The sequence below is a fragment of the Penicillium daleae genome, assembly GCF_028827525.1.
Source record: "Penicillium daleae strain IBT 16125 chromosome Unknown utg000002l_segment0_segment0, whole genome shotgun sequence".
Lineage (NCBI taxonomy): Eukaryota > Fungi > Ascomycota > Eurotiomycetes > Eurotiales > Aspergillaceae > Penicillium > Penicillium daleae.
In genome coordinates, this window is record NW_026623150.1 from 1079096 (window position 1) to 1092722 (window position 13627).

The 13627-nt window shown below is 52.3% G+C and overlaps 3 protein-coding genes across 3 annotated transcripts; 2 read left to right on the forward strand and 1 right to left on the reverse strand.

Moving 5' to 3' along the window:
• Positions 1-168: 168 nt before the first annotated feature.
• anxc4 (annexin ANXC4) lies at positions 169-3272 on the forward strand (the record flags this gene model as incomplete). Its single annotated transcript, XM_056904807.1, has 2 exons — positions 169-2865; positions 2979-3272. 2 exons carry the CDS (start codon positions 169-171, stop codon positions 3270-3272), a joined length of 2991 nt encoding a protein of 996 aa, XP_056768914.1.
• A 4204-nt stretch (positions 3273-7476) lies between these two features.
• Positions 7477-9892, forward strand: gta1 (glutaminase GtaA; the record flags this gene model as incomplete). Its single annotated transcript, XM_056904808.1, has 7 exons — positions 7477-7670; positions 7725-8017; positions 8090-9113; positions 9173-9375; positions 9431-9574; positions 9633-9768; positions 9820-9892. The coding sequence occupies 7 exons, from the start codon at positions 7477-7479 to the stop codon at positions 9890-9892; spliced, it is 2067 nt and encodes a 688-aa protein (XP_056768915.1).
• Positions 9893-10699: 807 nt separating this feature from the next.
• cps1 (Gly-Xaa carboxypeptidase) lies at positions 10700-12578 on the reverse strand (the record flags this gene model as incomplete). Its single annotated transcript, XM_056904809.1, has 3 exons — positions 10700-10743; positions 10812-12151; positions 12226-12578. The coding sequence occupies 3 exons, from the start codon at positions 12576-12578 to the stop codon at positions 10700-10702; spliced, it is 1737 nt and encodes a 578-aa protein (XP_056768916.1).
• Between the last annotated feature and the right edge of the window lie 1049 nt (positions 12579-13627).

Sequence of the window (13627 nt, forward strand, 5' to 3'; positions counted from 1 at the left end):
TTGGAGTCTCCAAGACCCTTTTCTACAGAATTCTATACACCCCCCCAAGAGAACCAAGAAGACTGCTATACTTCAGCACAACCCTGGTAAACACATCTCCAATTCCGGCGCGGCAACCACCCCCACTACAAGAGTCAAGAACCCTGGATCGGATCGGATCAGATCACAATGTCCCTCCAAGTCAACGATCCACGGTCGCGCACCCGCTCCAAATCCCCGGGCCGCAGCCGCGAACGGTCCCGATCTCGCGACTCGCGCGCTCCAGATCTGGACGCGAGCCTTGAACCACCACGCTCAAGAGCGCGCTCGCGCTCTCCAGCCGTGGAAATCGCCCCCAAGTCTTCGTTCTCGTCCTCGTCTAACGCCAGGGACTATAATGATGCCCCGCGCACGCGCTCGCCGGTTGAAATCGCGCCTCGCTCGTCGAGATCTGCTGTGGCGAGCCGGGGGTATGACGAGGATGACGAGGATGAGATTGATCGGAAGTATAAGCTGCTGAAGGAGGGGCGGGCGAGGGAGGAGAGGGATAGGGAGAACAATGGGAGGGATGTAATTGCTCGTGTGCCGAGGAGTTCGGGGAGATATGATGTTGAGAGGGAGGATGGCGGGGATGAGGAGTGGAGGCGCCGGAGAAGGAGGGAGGATGCGAGGTTTGAGCATTCGGATGAGGAGGAGGAGGATTTGAGATTGGTGAGGGTGAGGGATTCGCGGGATCCGCGGGATCCGAGGAGTTCGAAGGACTCGCTGAGAGACTCGCGGGATCTGAGGGGTTCAAAGGACTCTTTGAGGGATTCGCGCGATCCGAGGAGTTCGAAGGACTCGTTGAGAGAGTCGCGGGATCCAAGGGAATTGAGGGATTCTTTGAGAGACTCACGCGAGTATACGGGTCGATCGCATCAACGCCGGCCGTCGTCCCCTCCTGGCCGTGACAGTCGATTGGATGATTCGGACGGTGATTCGGACGATGATTCAGACGATGGGCTGGCATATGGCGATAGCCTGGGTAGTCACCCCAGCTATGCCCGTCCGAGTAAGTATCAATATACGCAGCCCACGCAGTTCCATCCATCTCAGTCCGGTGCGCCGCGCCAATCTGCCCATCCAGACCCCAAGTCGTCGGACTGGGCTCCAATTCCCGAGTGTGAGCGGCCGGGCTTTGTGCCGCCAGCTTCGCACCCTTCCTCGCAAGCTGGAGTGCCTTCTACTATGCCGGGTGGCTTCCCAACGGCCTCGACGTATGCGGACATCCCCGCGACGACGGCGCCCTCATTCCCGATGCCGCAATACGCAGGTTTCCCTTCCCAGCAGCAGATTCCATACTCACAAGCTTCGTCTGGTCCATACACCCCGTCGCATTACCGGACTGCTTCCGCTACAGATGCCAGTCATCCAATTCCAGGACAGTATGCGCAGCCGGTCCAGTATCAATATGCGAATGTCGATCCCAATATTCGATACACTTCGAAAGCAACCCCGGTACAACCTTATACTGCGTCACCGGAAGAACAGTTTGCGAAGCCGCATGAGCAGTTCACCAAGTCGCGCGAGTCCCAGCCTGTGTACCCGTACAGGTATAGCAATGAACCGCAGTTTGTAGACAAGCCGCCCCCGCAATCACAGCAGCAGCAACCCCAGCACCAGCAACTTCAGCCTCAGTATGGGCATGGGCATAGTCACCAACAACAGCCGCAGCAACTGGTGGAGATCACGCCTGGTAGAGGACGCGGCCGGCCGCATAGCCTGTCTGTCTCATCGGCGAACAATCTCGCGGTTGCAGGCACTCATAGTCTACACGCTGGCCATCCCCCGGCTAGTCCGCTGTTGGAGGCTTATCACGGCACCTACCAGTCGATCTCGCCCATGCCGTCTCCGATTGTCATGCCTGCACACGATGATGACATCTCTGACTTGGAGCCACTGGACGGAGGTACTTCCAACTCCGAATCAGGACGCCGTAAGAAACACACCCGGTCCAAATCCTCGATCAGCGAGAAGGAAACACGCCACCGCAGCAGCAAAGAGAAGATCAAGGAAAAAGAAAAGGACCGCGACGACCGCAGCAAGGATGACAAGCATCGTATCCGTCACGACCGCCACGACTCTACCACATCGATCGACCGTGACCGTGAGCGCGAAAACATAGTCGTCATCTCGCCCACGTCCGGCCGTAAGCGCGTCTCCTTCTACGACGCTGGCGCCGATGCCACCGACATGCAAAACGCACTTAACCACCGCACCATCGACAACAAGACGATCATCCAAATCCTCCCCCGCCTAACAAGCGACGAGGTCCTCCTCCTACGCGCCGAATACAAGAACCGCGTTAAAATGCACGGCAAGGGCATCAACCTGGCCAAACACCTCCGTCTGAAACTCGGCACCTCCTCATTCGGCAAAGTCGCCTACGCCACCGCCCTCGGCCGCTGGGAATCAGAAGCCTACTGGGCAAACTGCTACTACCAAGCTGGCACATCGCGCCGCGAGCTCCTCATCGAGTCCCTCATCGGCCGGTCTAACGCCGCCATCCGGGAAATCAAGTCCTGCTTCCGGGATACCCGGTACAATGACAGTCTGGAGCGGTGCATGCGATCTGAGCTCAAGGCTGATAAATTCCGGACGGCGGTGTTGTTGGCGCTCGAGGAGCGGAGACAAGATGAGAGGGAGCCCGTGGATGCGAGGTTGATTAAGCAGGATGTGGGGGATTTGCATCGGGCGCTTGTTTCGAAGGAAGGTGGGGAGACGGCTATGATTAATATCATTGTTTTGAGGAGTGATGCGCATCTGAGGGAGATGTTGCGCGAGTACGAGGCGGTTTATCGGGTGAATTTTGCCAGGGCGATGATTGCCAAGTCGAGGAATTTGGTGGTACGTTTTTCTTCTTTGCTACGCGGGGGGGTCTTTTTTCTCATTCCCTTCTCTTGTTCTTTGTCCTTTGTTCTCCTGGTTACTAATTCTCCTATTTTGTTGTTTCCTTGCAGGGCGAAACACTAGCCCACATCCTAAACGGCGCTATCAACCGCCCTATGCGCGACGCCCTCCTCCTCCACCAAGCCGTTCGCGAATCGCGGACTGGTCGCGAGCGCTCCGAGTTGCTGATTTCCCGGCTGGTGCGGTTGCATTGGGAGCCGCGGCATCTGGAGCAGGTTAAGGCTGAGTATCGGAGACGGTATGATGAGCGTCTGGAGGAGGCGATTGCTGAGGAGGTTATGAGTTCGACTGGGAGTAGTGAGTGGGGGGAGTTTTGTATTGAGTTGGCCAGGAGTTCGGCATGAGCTGGGGTGGAGAGTTGTTATAGTTGGGATGTGATATTGGGGGGTGTGGTATGGTTTCAGGGTCGGTGGGTTTATGGTTGTGGGTTAGAGATATGTCTAGTAGATCTGAAAGACTAGTCTGGCTGGGTGGGGTTGACACAGGATAGTTTGTATGTTGTATGTTCTTCATTGTATGTGATATTGATATGATGGTTATTGAATAGTATGGAGTGGAAGATGTAGACTATCTCAGAACCGCAGTACTCAATTGCATTAATCGGGGCAGTAAGTGTGAGTTCGATGAACGGCCTACTTTAGAGTAGAGGACCTCTGGCTAAAGTGATTACTGAGGGGGAAGATCAGTGGTTTGATATCGTAGCTAATTATCTTGGCTCACTGGCTAGTAGCTTGAAAAATAAATCTACGCGGTTTGTCGTAGGATGTCTTATGTACAGCTCTGCGGCTCTATACATGTCACTCTGGGCTGTGGTCTCTTCTATTTACATATCAACGAAGCCTTGCATATCGACCCTTTTCACTCATACTTCAGAGAGGACGCATAAAAGACGGTAAAGAGAGAAATAGAGTTGAGCAGAGCAAATCATCACCCTGATAGGAGCGGTGAGCATGAACTGTTGTTCTCCATAACTCCCAGACATGATCTACTCTTTCCGCTTTCTGCTTTTGCTCTGATACTTGAGGGCTTATTTCCTTGCAGCCGAAGATATGACAGAGAATCAATCCGTGGGTTCGAGTTAGTCGATAAAAAAGAAAAATTTTCTATCGTTTGCTCTCCAAAAAACTTAGGCATATGAGTATATAGCGAGTACTTTGCTTCTTGTCGTGCGCCACTTGGTGTTTAAACTCCCATGGGTCCTGGGTTCAGGCCTCCGGGGTATGCACGACGACCTATGACCTTCATGCACGAGGTCGGTGATCAACGAAGCCAAGACGAAGAGATCGACAGACGACATGGACAGTCTCGTGCCTTATGCTCGTGGGAAGAGAATGACAGAATGCAGATGAAGTGCATATGCTGTACAGTATTCCTTACACTGTGCTGATCGACCTCGCTGGCACACGGGCACGAGAATATCCACGTTCTGGGTACGCTCTCAACATGGCAAGCTGCAGTGGGCAAGGGGGAGGTCATTCGTTCAAACTTCACACTTCAAACTTCAGTGCTACCTCAGAAAAAGACAAATGGGATATGTGGAACTGCGGGGTTTGTGGGCATGCTGAGCGAGCTATGTGGGATTCATACTCCAGGACTCGGCAAGAACGGGGAATGGCTGGGCTAGCTTGGCTGGGGGGTTTGGTTTTGGGAGTAATATATTAGATTGCCGAGGGTGCTTTTTACTAAATTATTCCTGGTCAGTAGGAGAATAGATGTTTAGTAGCGAGTGCTACTGTGATATTGTATCACGGTTTAATATCGGTGCAAACACTTGATCCAGGGCTAGGAGGTCGATGTACGCCGGTGACCTGCAGATAGACTAGAGGCATATACTCTCGCATGGAGTTTTTGGTTGGCTAGTTGAATGCTCTAGAGACTCAAACTGATTACATCGCTTAATTAAAAGAACAAGCATCTAAAAACCACGGTGCAAAGCTACCGTATATACTCCGTACTCCGTTCCAAGACAGTCCCAGTGCCGCCCCCACCACACCGTACATGTTTAGGTGTTACATCGGTAGTCAGCCACATTTGCCGGTGCCGCCTCTTATTTAAACTCTGTACCAATGAAAAGTCTCAAGTTAACTCTCAAGGAACGCAATCTACGGAGTACCTGAAAGTAAACGGGATTGTTAATGAGGGGGAAAGGAGAGAGTCCACTACAACACTACTGGACTTGTCCCTGATTTCCCCTGAGCTGAGAAATTTGACCTATCATAAGTGATGCCAGTAAGGAGGTCTCAATAGTCTGATGGATCGGCGGTTAAGCACAGTACCGGATACTTGGGTAAGCGACGCAAGCTGGAGTGTAAGCTGAGGGGGACTGGCAAGTACCGAGTACTTGGGCTGCGGTTCTCCGATCGGCCTTCTCCCGAAGTGACGTTTGGCTGTGAAGTTCATCAGCTCATCCCTGCAAGGGGAGGCTTTGTGATTTGAACACTCGTGAGAGACCGTGCCACCGCTTATCTACACTGCTGGAGGTCCCCACGATCCCTGGTTTTGTGTCGCGATACGCGATTCATGTATACTTTGGCAGGCATGAATTCGGTGTGCAAGTCAAAGGCATTTCAAGCCCTCCGTAGCTGGGATATTAGTGGAGGAGGTTTATTGAACCTGATGGGATCATTCGGGCGCCTCTGCTGATCATTATTTCCCCGCAGACTCGGGCACTCAATATTGGACCCGATGGATTTGGGAAAGGAAATTAAGAAATGACCATGCTGAGTCCTTCAAGCCGACAGCCGAGGAGGACAGTAGAGTATGTCCAGTACCAATGTAGTAAATCTAATAGAGGGGGTCTATACAGTATGATAGGTGGAATGATCGTTGACTCTTGTTCTTCTTGTAGTTTGTTAAATTTCCGATGTTCTTATTGCCTAATAACCATGAGAGGGGGGTGTGCATGTGTATGGCGGCCGATTGCGACCACCAACCAAAAAACCCACTTTCGAGGCAGAAAACTGGCATGAATAACTACTGACTGATATTGACTAACTACTCCAACAGGATCTTAATTAACCATCTAATTTCGGTAAGTCAAATAACGACTAGGGCATCCATTTCTGCCTACATAAGCTTACACTTAAGATGGTTGAGAAGATGACTGAGATCACTGAGATGACTGAGAGGACTGAAAGGGGCGATATTCGTTGATACCTACGGTCGTTGGAGATCACACTGAATTACCTAACTAGGAAGTAGGATGCGTCTAGGCCTGAGGCATAGGTAAGGATGATCAATAGGGCAGTCAAATAATGTAGATGTCTAATAAGGGGCTTCTGGCCAGTGGCCGCAAAGTAAACGCCGTACCGGTGTCCGCCTGATGCTATCACGGAAGCCTCCCCAACGTGCTTTCCCTCGGATCGATATACAAAACCACAATACTCTCGCGAGCCAGAATGGAAACTATCAACATGGGATGGAAAGCGTATTGGGGGAGCGTGACTCTCCTCTTCTACCTCTCTTCTTCTTTTCCTTCCCTCCATCTTCAACTCCCTCCGCTTTTCCTCCCATCGCAATCGATCTGACTCACGCTCGTTCCTCCACAGGCTTATTTCTTTATTTCTTATTTGCGCCATCCCGTGGGCTTGCTCGCTCAGTCACCTGCAAGATTGCAGCCAAAGGCTAACCCTTCTCCAGTTCGTTGAGCGCCACTGGGTCGATCCCGCATGGGCCGCTGCTTGTTCCATGCGACCTGATGCCTCTTGCCCTGATTCAGTCTCCTCCTTGACCGCGATTCTAGTTCGGAGTTGACACTCGACTGGATTTGGATCTCTAGTTGGATGTGTCGGCCTTGTGAACGGTAATTCCCCGGGCATATTTCCCTTTCTGGTTGCTTCTTCTGTCCTGTGTTCTCTGACCTGCCTTGATCCTCCTCCCCCTTGTCATCCTGAGCCCTAACTGGCTGTCCTCCCTGTCCACATCCATGAGAAAAAAAAAGTGATATCCTCTCCACCTCCCTATTTCACCACCCCTCACATCTACCCTTTCCCTCCCTGGCCATATGGCCAAATTATCCGCAGGGTTCTCCATCTCGGTCTTCGGAGTGCTGGCGATGATCAGCCGACGTGCTCGCTCGGAACTTTCGCTGAACACATGCAGGTCTGCTGCTCGATGCAATCCCCATCTTCCACACGCTAAAACCCAATCTCGATTCTGGCTGTGGAGGGAGCATTCTGGCATGTGGGCCCGGATTGGTTTTGCTGGGCGCGACCCCCTCTCCTCCTGGTCTCGTTGATTTAAGGGCTCGACTATAAAAATGTCCCTGACATTCCAGTAAACACAACGTCGATCTTTTCCTCGCGACCCCCTCCGTCAAAGCCAGTCCACAGTCTAGCTTATCTTGGTAGCTCTCTTGTCTCTCCTTCCTCTGGACTCTCGACTTTCCTTTTTTTGCTGCTTCTTCTATCCTTCAGTTCAAGATTTTAGTTGACAATTGTATTCTTGCATCGAGCAGATGCTCCTGGGTTGATCGTTTCGATCCCGTCCAATCCTTTGTTTTGTTTTATTTTATTTTATTTTTTTCGTTTTCCTTGAACTACCGGCATGATGCAGCTGTGGCATCTGAGTGTGTTGGTATCGTCTTTCGTCGTCGCTATTGGGGCCCAGTCGACCTTTACACCGGCTCGACCTCCAGCCCTACCGTTGGCTGTCAAGTCACCATACCTGAGCACCTGGTTGAACGCTGGCAGTGATGGTGGAAATGGCGGATATCTGGCGGGCGAATGGCCCGTTTTCTGGCAGTATGTTCTATTGTATTGAAATCGCGGTTGTGGAGAAGTACTAACAATTGACAGGAACCAAATCACTGGATGGTGTGGTTTGATTCGCGTTGACGGCTCTACCTATACCTGGATGGGTCTGCCCGGCACGACCACTGTCACACAGACTGCTTTCGAGTATACATCAACAAAGAGTATCTTCACCATGGACGTCGGCGGCAAGGTTGAGATGAACATCACTTTCATGTCCCCGATTACTCCCGACGACTTCATGCGCCAATCTCTTGTGTTCTCCTACTTGAATGTTGAAGTGTCGTCATTGGATGGCAATGAACATGATGTGCAGGTCTATGCGGATATCTCTGCGGGTGAGTTTGCAAACAAGAAATCAAAAGAGACTGCAGCAGTGAAATGTTGAAAAGGTTTCTAACTTGATCTAGAATGGGTTTCCGGAGACCGCAGTACCACTGCGCAGTGGGACTATGGTACAGCCGACGGCGTTGCATACCACAGAGTGTACCGACAGACCCAGCTTGCGTTTTCCGAAATCAATCAGCAAGCTGAATGGGGTTACTGGTACTGGTCCACTGATGCCGCCGACGACATGACCCACCAGTCCGGTCAAGATACCGTTGTGCGGGGGCAGTTCTCGTCCAAAGGTGCTCTGACCAACGGAGCCGACACCAAATACCGTGCCATCAACAATGCCTGGCCCGTGTTTGGATTCTCATCCAACCTTGGCACTGTTGATTCGAACCCCGTCGGTACGCTGTTCTCCCTGGGATTAACTCAGGATGAGGCTATTCAATATGAAGGCTCCTCCGGCTATGCCCCTGTACCATCCCTCTGGAAGAGCTACTTCGACACCGATGTGGATGCAGTTACATTTTTCCATAATGATTTCAGCGAGTCCAGTTCTCTGGCAAGCTCATTCGATAGCAAGGTTGCGACGGACTCTCTGGCTGTCGCTGGCGAGGATTATCTCACGCTTACTTCCCTTTCAGCCCGACAAGCTTTCGGTGCGACCCAGCTTTGCGGTACAGAGAGCAAGACCTATCTGTTCCTGAAGGAGATCTCCTCTGATGGAAACATGAACACTGTCGACGTTGTCTTCCCTGCGTACCCCATCTTTTTGTACTCGAACCCAGAATTGTTGAAGCTAGTTCTTGACCCCCTGTTTGAGAACCAGGAAGCTGGTCATTATCCCCAAAGCTACGCCATGCACGATCTTGGCTCGAGCTACCCCAACGCGACGGGTCATAACGATGGTAATGATGAGGCCATGCCCCTAGAGGAGTGCGGAAACATGATCATTATGACCTTGGCGTACGCCCAGAAGGCCGGAGACACTGACTTCTTGGACACCCATTACACTCTTCTCAAGAAGTGGGTGAACTACCTGATTGATGAGGCGCTGTACCCGGCGAACCAAATCTCTACCGATGACTTTGCTGGATCTCTTGCGTGAGTACTCAAAGGCCCTCTTTTCTGTGATGATTTCGGCAACTGACCGACTGGATTAGCAACCAAACCAACCTGGCCCTGAAGGGAATGATCGGTATCCAGGCCATGTCCGTCATTGCTAAGGAGACTGGTCACGCGGCCGATGCTGCCAACTACTCTAGTATTGCCCATAATTACATCAACAAATGGCAGAGCCTGGCCATTAACAAGAACGTGACCCCGGCCCACACTACTCTGTCGTACGGAGATGAGAACAGTCACGGTAAGCTGCAGGCCCACGAGACACTCCCCGTGTTAGTCGGCTAAACATTTCACAGGTCTGCTTTACAACCTGTTCGCCGATGCCCAGCTTGGCCTGAACTTGGTACCCCAATATGTCTACCAGATGCAGAGCGATTTCTACCCGACTGTCGCTAACAAGTATGGTGTTCCTCTGGACACACGCCATACCTACACCAAGGGTGAGTCTAAACCCGGAATATCTACCCATGAACCAAGATGATATTAATGCGGAACTAGGTGACTGGGAGTGCTTTACAGCGGCTATTGCCTCGGCTGATACCCGGGACATGTTCATCAAGACCCTGGCCACATGGGTTAACGAGACCCCGACCAACCGGCCCCTGACTGATCTTTATGACACGGAAAGTGGAAAGTACGTCATATCGAAATACTTCCTCTTGAACTTCCATTGACAAATTTTTAGTTACCCGCCAACCACCTTCGTTGACCGCCCTGTGGTGGGTGGTACCTTCGCACCTCTTCTCGTCACCCAGTAAAACGGCCTTGCTTTCGCTTCTTGTGAATTCATTCTTATATAATATTCTTTTTAAACCGTCTCCGTGTTGGAACCTCCTGGAGAGCAGCACTCGTTTGTCTAGCTGGCTTGTTTCATTTTCAAGCTTCCCTGAGACTATGAGCCCAAGGAGGTTGAACTATGACGCGTTGGGCGTCATCCACTCGCTGTGCTGTGGTGTTACAAGCGTGTGATTCTGTTGCTTCGCGCCCTGATACCCATCTATAGTGCTGTTGTGCGTGTGTTGATGGTCCTGAGTTGCATTTTTTCTGTGTCGATGCCTTGCATGGTGAAGGTGGGTTGGAGATAAGGTTGTGAGGGTTTGTGTATACCCAACGTACCTACCTACCTTTCGCTTCGTTCCAATCAAGCCCTTTTCATTGTTATGACTCTGTAACAATAATGTAACTGGTACCATCGCGATGAAGACATGTGATTCGTCCGATATTGGGATGCGTGGGAAAGCTCGAGATGAAAGCTATGAGAAATGATAAATCTATGATATGATTCATGGGCTTGTTCATTTCCTATGGTGTTGTTATGTAGTTCATTCTGGTTGCATGATAGTCCAAAATAGCTTTATCAAATTCCCTGAACCGACCATGGCTTCTTGGGGTTCTAGCTTGTCACGATAGGGACATGGAACCTATCACCAAGTAGGCCAAATTTGACCAGCGTCGATTCCGCAAGTCTTTCTATATTGCAATGAAATGATCATGACATATATACGGTGACCAATATTCACAAGATGACTCAATAGTCAAGTGAATACACCGAAAATGGTCACTTTTTACGCAGACTCCTCGTCCCAATTATCAAAGGAGCGGATGAGATCTAGCCACGAAACATTGTTAACGAAAAAGCCTGCCTAGAATCGAGACTGATGAGAGAAATAAGCTTACCATAGTACAGCATCATACCCTCCAGATGCACATCCAAACGGATCCGCTCATCCACAGTGTGGATGTTCAGGGTCCCACCCTGGCGCGACGGGCTCCACCGGTAGATATTCTCCGAGAGAGACCAGTAGAAGCGCGTATCGGTGTTACCAGTCATAATATCACCCGTGACGACGACTGTCGGTGTAGATTCAGACTCAGAGCCAGTCTTGGAACTCAACGGGTTAGAGTGCGACTCGAAGACGCTGCGCGCCACGCCGGAGAATCGCGCCCAGGTCTTGGATGTCAGCGGGTCGGTTGGGGAGATGGGCGCGGGGCTCAGGGCCTCCATGAGCGGGGATAGAGTGAGGGTGCGGTCGCCGGATCCGCCGAATTCGTCGGCTGTGTTGGCGACGCCGGGGAAGTCGATGTGTAGGGTGATGTTGTGAGCGGCGGCGATGGGGCGGATGATACGGACGGCGCGCTCGCGGAGTTGGTCGGGTGTCATGTGCAGTGCCACGCGGTAGTTTACGACAGCGGAGATTTTCTCTGGCAGAGCGTTTGTCTTGACGCCGCCGTTGATGAGGTCGGCGGCTTGGGAGGTTTGCAGGGTGTAGCGGACGGCGGGACCGCGAGATGAGGCTACTGCTTCACCGAGGGATTCGGCGTCGCCCTCGGCCAGTTTGTCGGAGAGCCAGGACTCGACGAAGTTGGGCGAGTATCGGGCCTGGCACTCGAGCATACCGTACGAAGGGTGCGATGGGTCCAGACGAGGTGAGAAGAGCTCCTGTCGCTCCAGCTCGTAGATGATCTCGGCCATCATGCCAATGCCCGTGTGTGCGGGTGGAACAGAGCTGTGGCCTCCGGGGACGGCGAGTTCCAGGACGAGATCGAGACTGCCCTTCTCACCGACACCGGGCAGGGCATACAGAATCTCATTGTCATCACCGAGGTTCTGCAGACCCATACCACCCTCATCTAGGATGAACTCGAAACTATCCTTGCCGTATCGCTCCTCGAGAGCTGCAGCAATTGAACCAGCACCCAAGAAACCGTGCGACTCCTCGTCAAAGCCAAAGGCTAACAAGACAGTGCGCTGGGGCTTCCATTTTTGCGAGAGGAGATCCTCGACGATGGACAGCAGTCCGATCAGGACATTCTTGCAATCGCTCGAGCCACGGCCCCAGATCCACTCGCCGTCGAAAACGCCCGCGAAGGGCGGGTGCGTCCAGTCGGAGGGATCGTCAATGGGGACGACGTCTTGGTGTGCCATGAACAGAATGGGCTTGCGGGTGGTATCGGCACCCTGAAGCGTGAAGACCAGGCCGAGTCGGTTGATATGCTCGACCTTTGCCTTGGCGTGACTGGTTGGGGTATTGGATTAGTCTCGCTGCTCTTATGGGATAGTTTAGTCTGATTTGGTGGGCTGATTGCTTACACCAGAGGGAAGAGTTCTTCCAATAGTGCTTGGAATTCTACGATGGGCTCAAAGGACTCGTCGTATGGGTCCGTTGCGAAGTCGCCAACGGTGGTGGGCACCTGCACCGCCCGTGATAACCGCTTGGCCTGGCGGGCACGAAAGGCCTCATCTTTCAAGAAGGTCAAGGATGAATGGAGTCCGTCATTGGGAGAGGCTACTTTGGGTGCCTGTGGACAAGTCTCGCGAGCAGAGGGCACGAGGGCTTCGAGTCCGTGGGCGATGCTGCCAGGAAGCAGCACTTGTTGGGCGGGGATGCCCAATGCCAGTGCAGATGGCACCGAGGCCAGTCCGAGGAGAGCCAGTCCTTTCATGATTGTCAATTAAGCACTGAATTTATCTGTTGGAGTGTTCACCAGACTCGGCCAACTCTTGGAGAGTAGTTGAAGATCCAGGCGAGCAGAGTCGAGCGATGGCGTTATGTTAGCTTGCATATCGTTTTTATCGTCCTCTTTCTCCTCTTCGTCTTATCTTTCCCCCTCACGCTTTTCCCTCGGCCGAGCGGGCTCAGCCGCGTTTTTACCGCAACAGGAAGCGATCTCGTTGGAGGTTTGCCGACGTGGTCGGCAAGAGGATACGAAGATATGTGAGATCATCGTGGAAGTTCGCCTCGTTTTGCAGTCTTCTAACTTCCAGTTCAGATTGTGTCGCAAAGAACATCTTTGGCTGACCTTTCAGGCAGGGCACAGCATGGGCTGACTCGGCACAGCCCGAAATGGAGAAGCAACGGCCAAGCCGTGCCCAACCAGTGGAACCAAGCGGAAGAAGCGAAGAAAACAACGTGGATCCTCAGGAACCAGGGCTTGTCCCAGGGTTTGAACCGAGGCTGGTTCCAACGAATCATCATTCAAATCTCTCTTGAGAGCGCCATTGACTCATGATAGCCCTACTGAACACCCATGGGTTTGGTAACAAGCGTCAAGGGGCTTTTTTTCCTGCGCTACTAGTCATCTAATAATGAACCCCTTCGGAGCTCCTTGACTGGCCGATCATCAACAGGGCTGCCAATACAGGAGGAGGCCAGGAGGTGAAGCTCAAAAATGCAACACCTCGAAATCCCCACACTGCGCCACCCTCCCCGAACCAAACGAACGCACAAACAGCTTCCAGTGGTAAAGGGACCCTCTCCGGAGGTTGGGAGCTTCTGACGGGGTTTCAGGTTGAACCAATGATGATGACTTGTCAGGGGAACCCGTCAAGTCCCTGCCAAGATGCTACTCGAAACCAACGACATCCCCATCCACTCGTCCACTCTGGGGATGTCGATCGGAGCGATCAACGCCACCACGGCCAATGAGCCGTCGGCGCAGAGTTCAATAGAGCACCCGGTTAGTGTTTCAGAGTTGATTGCGCGGGTTCGCAA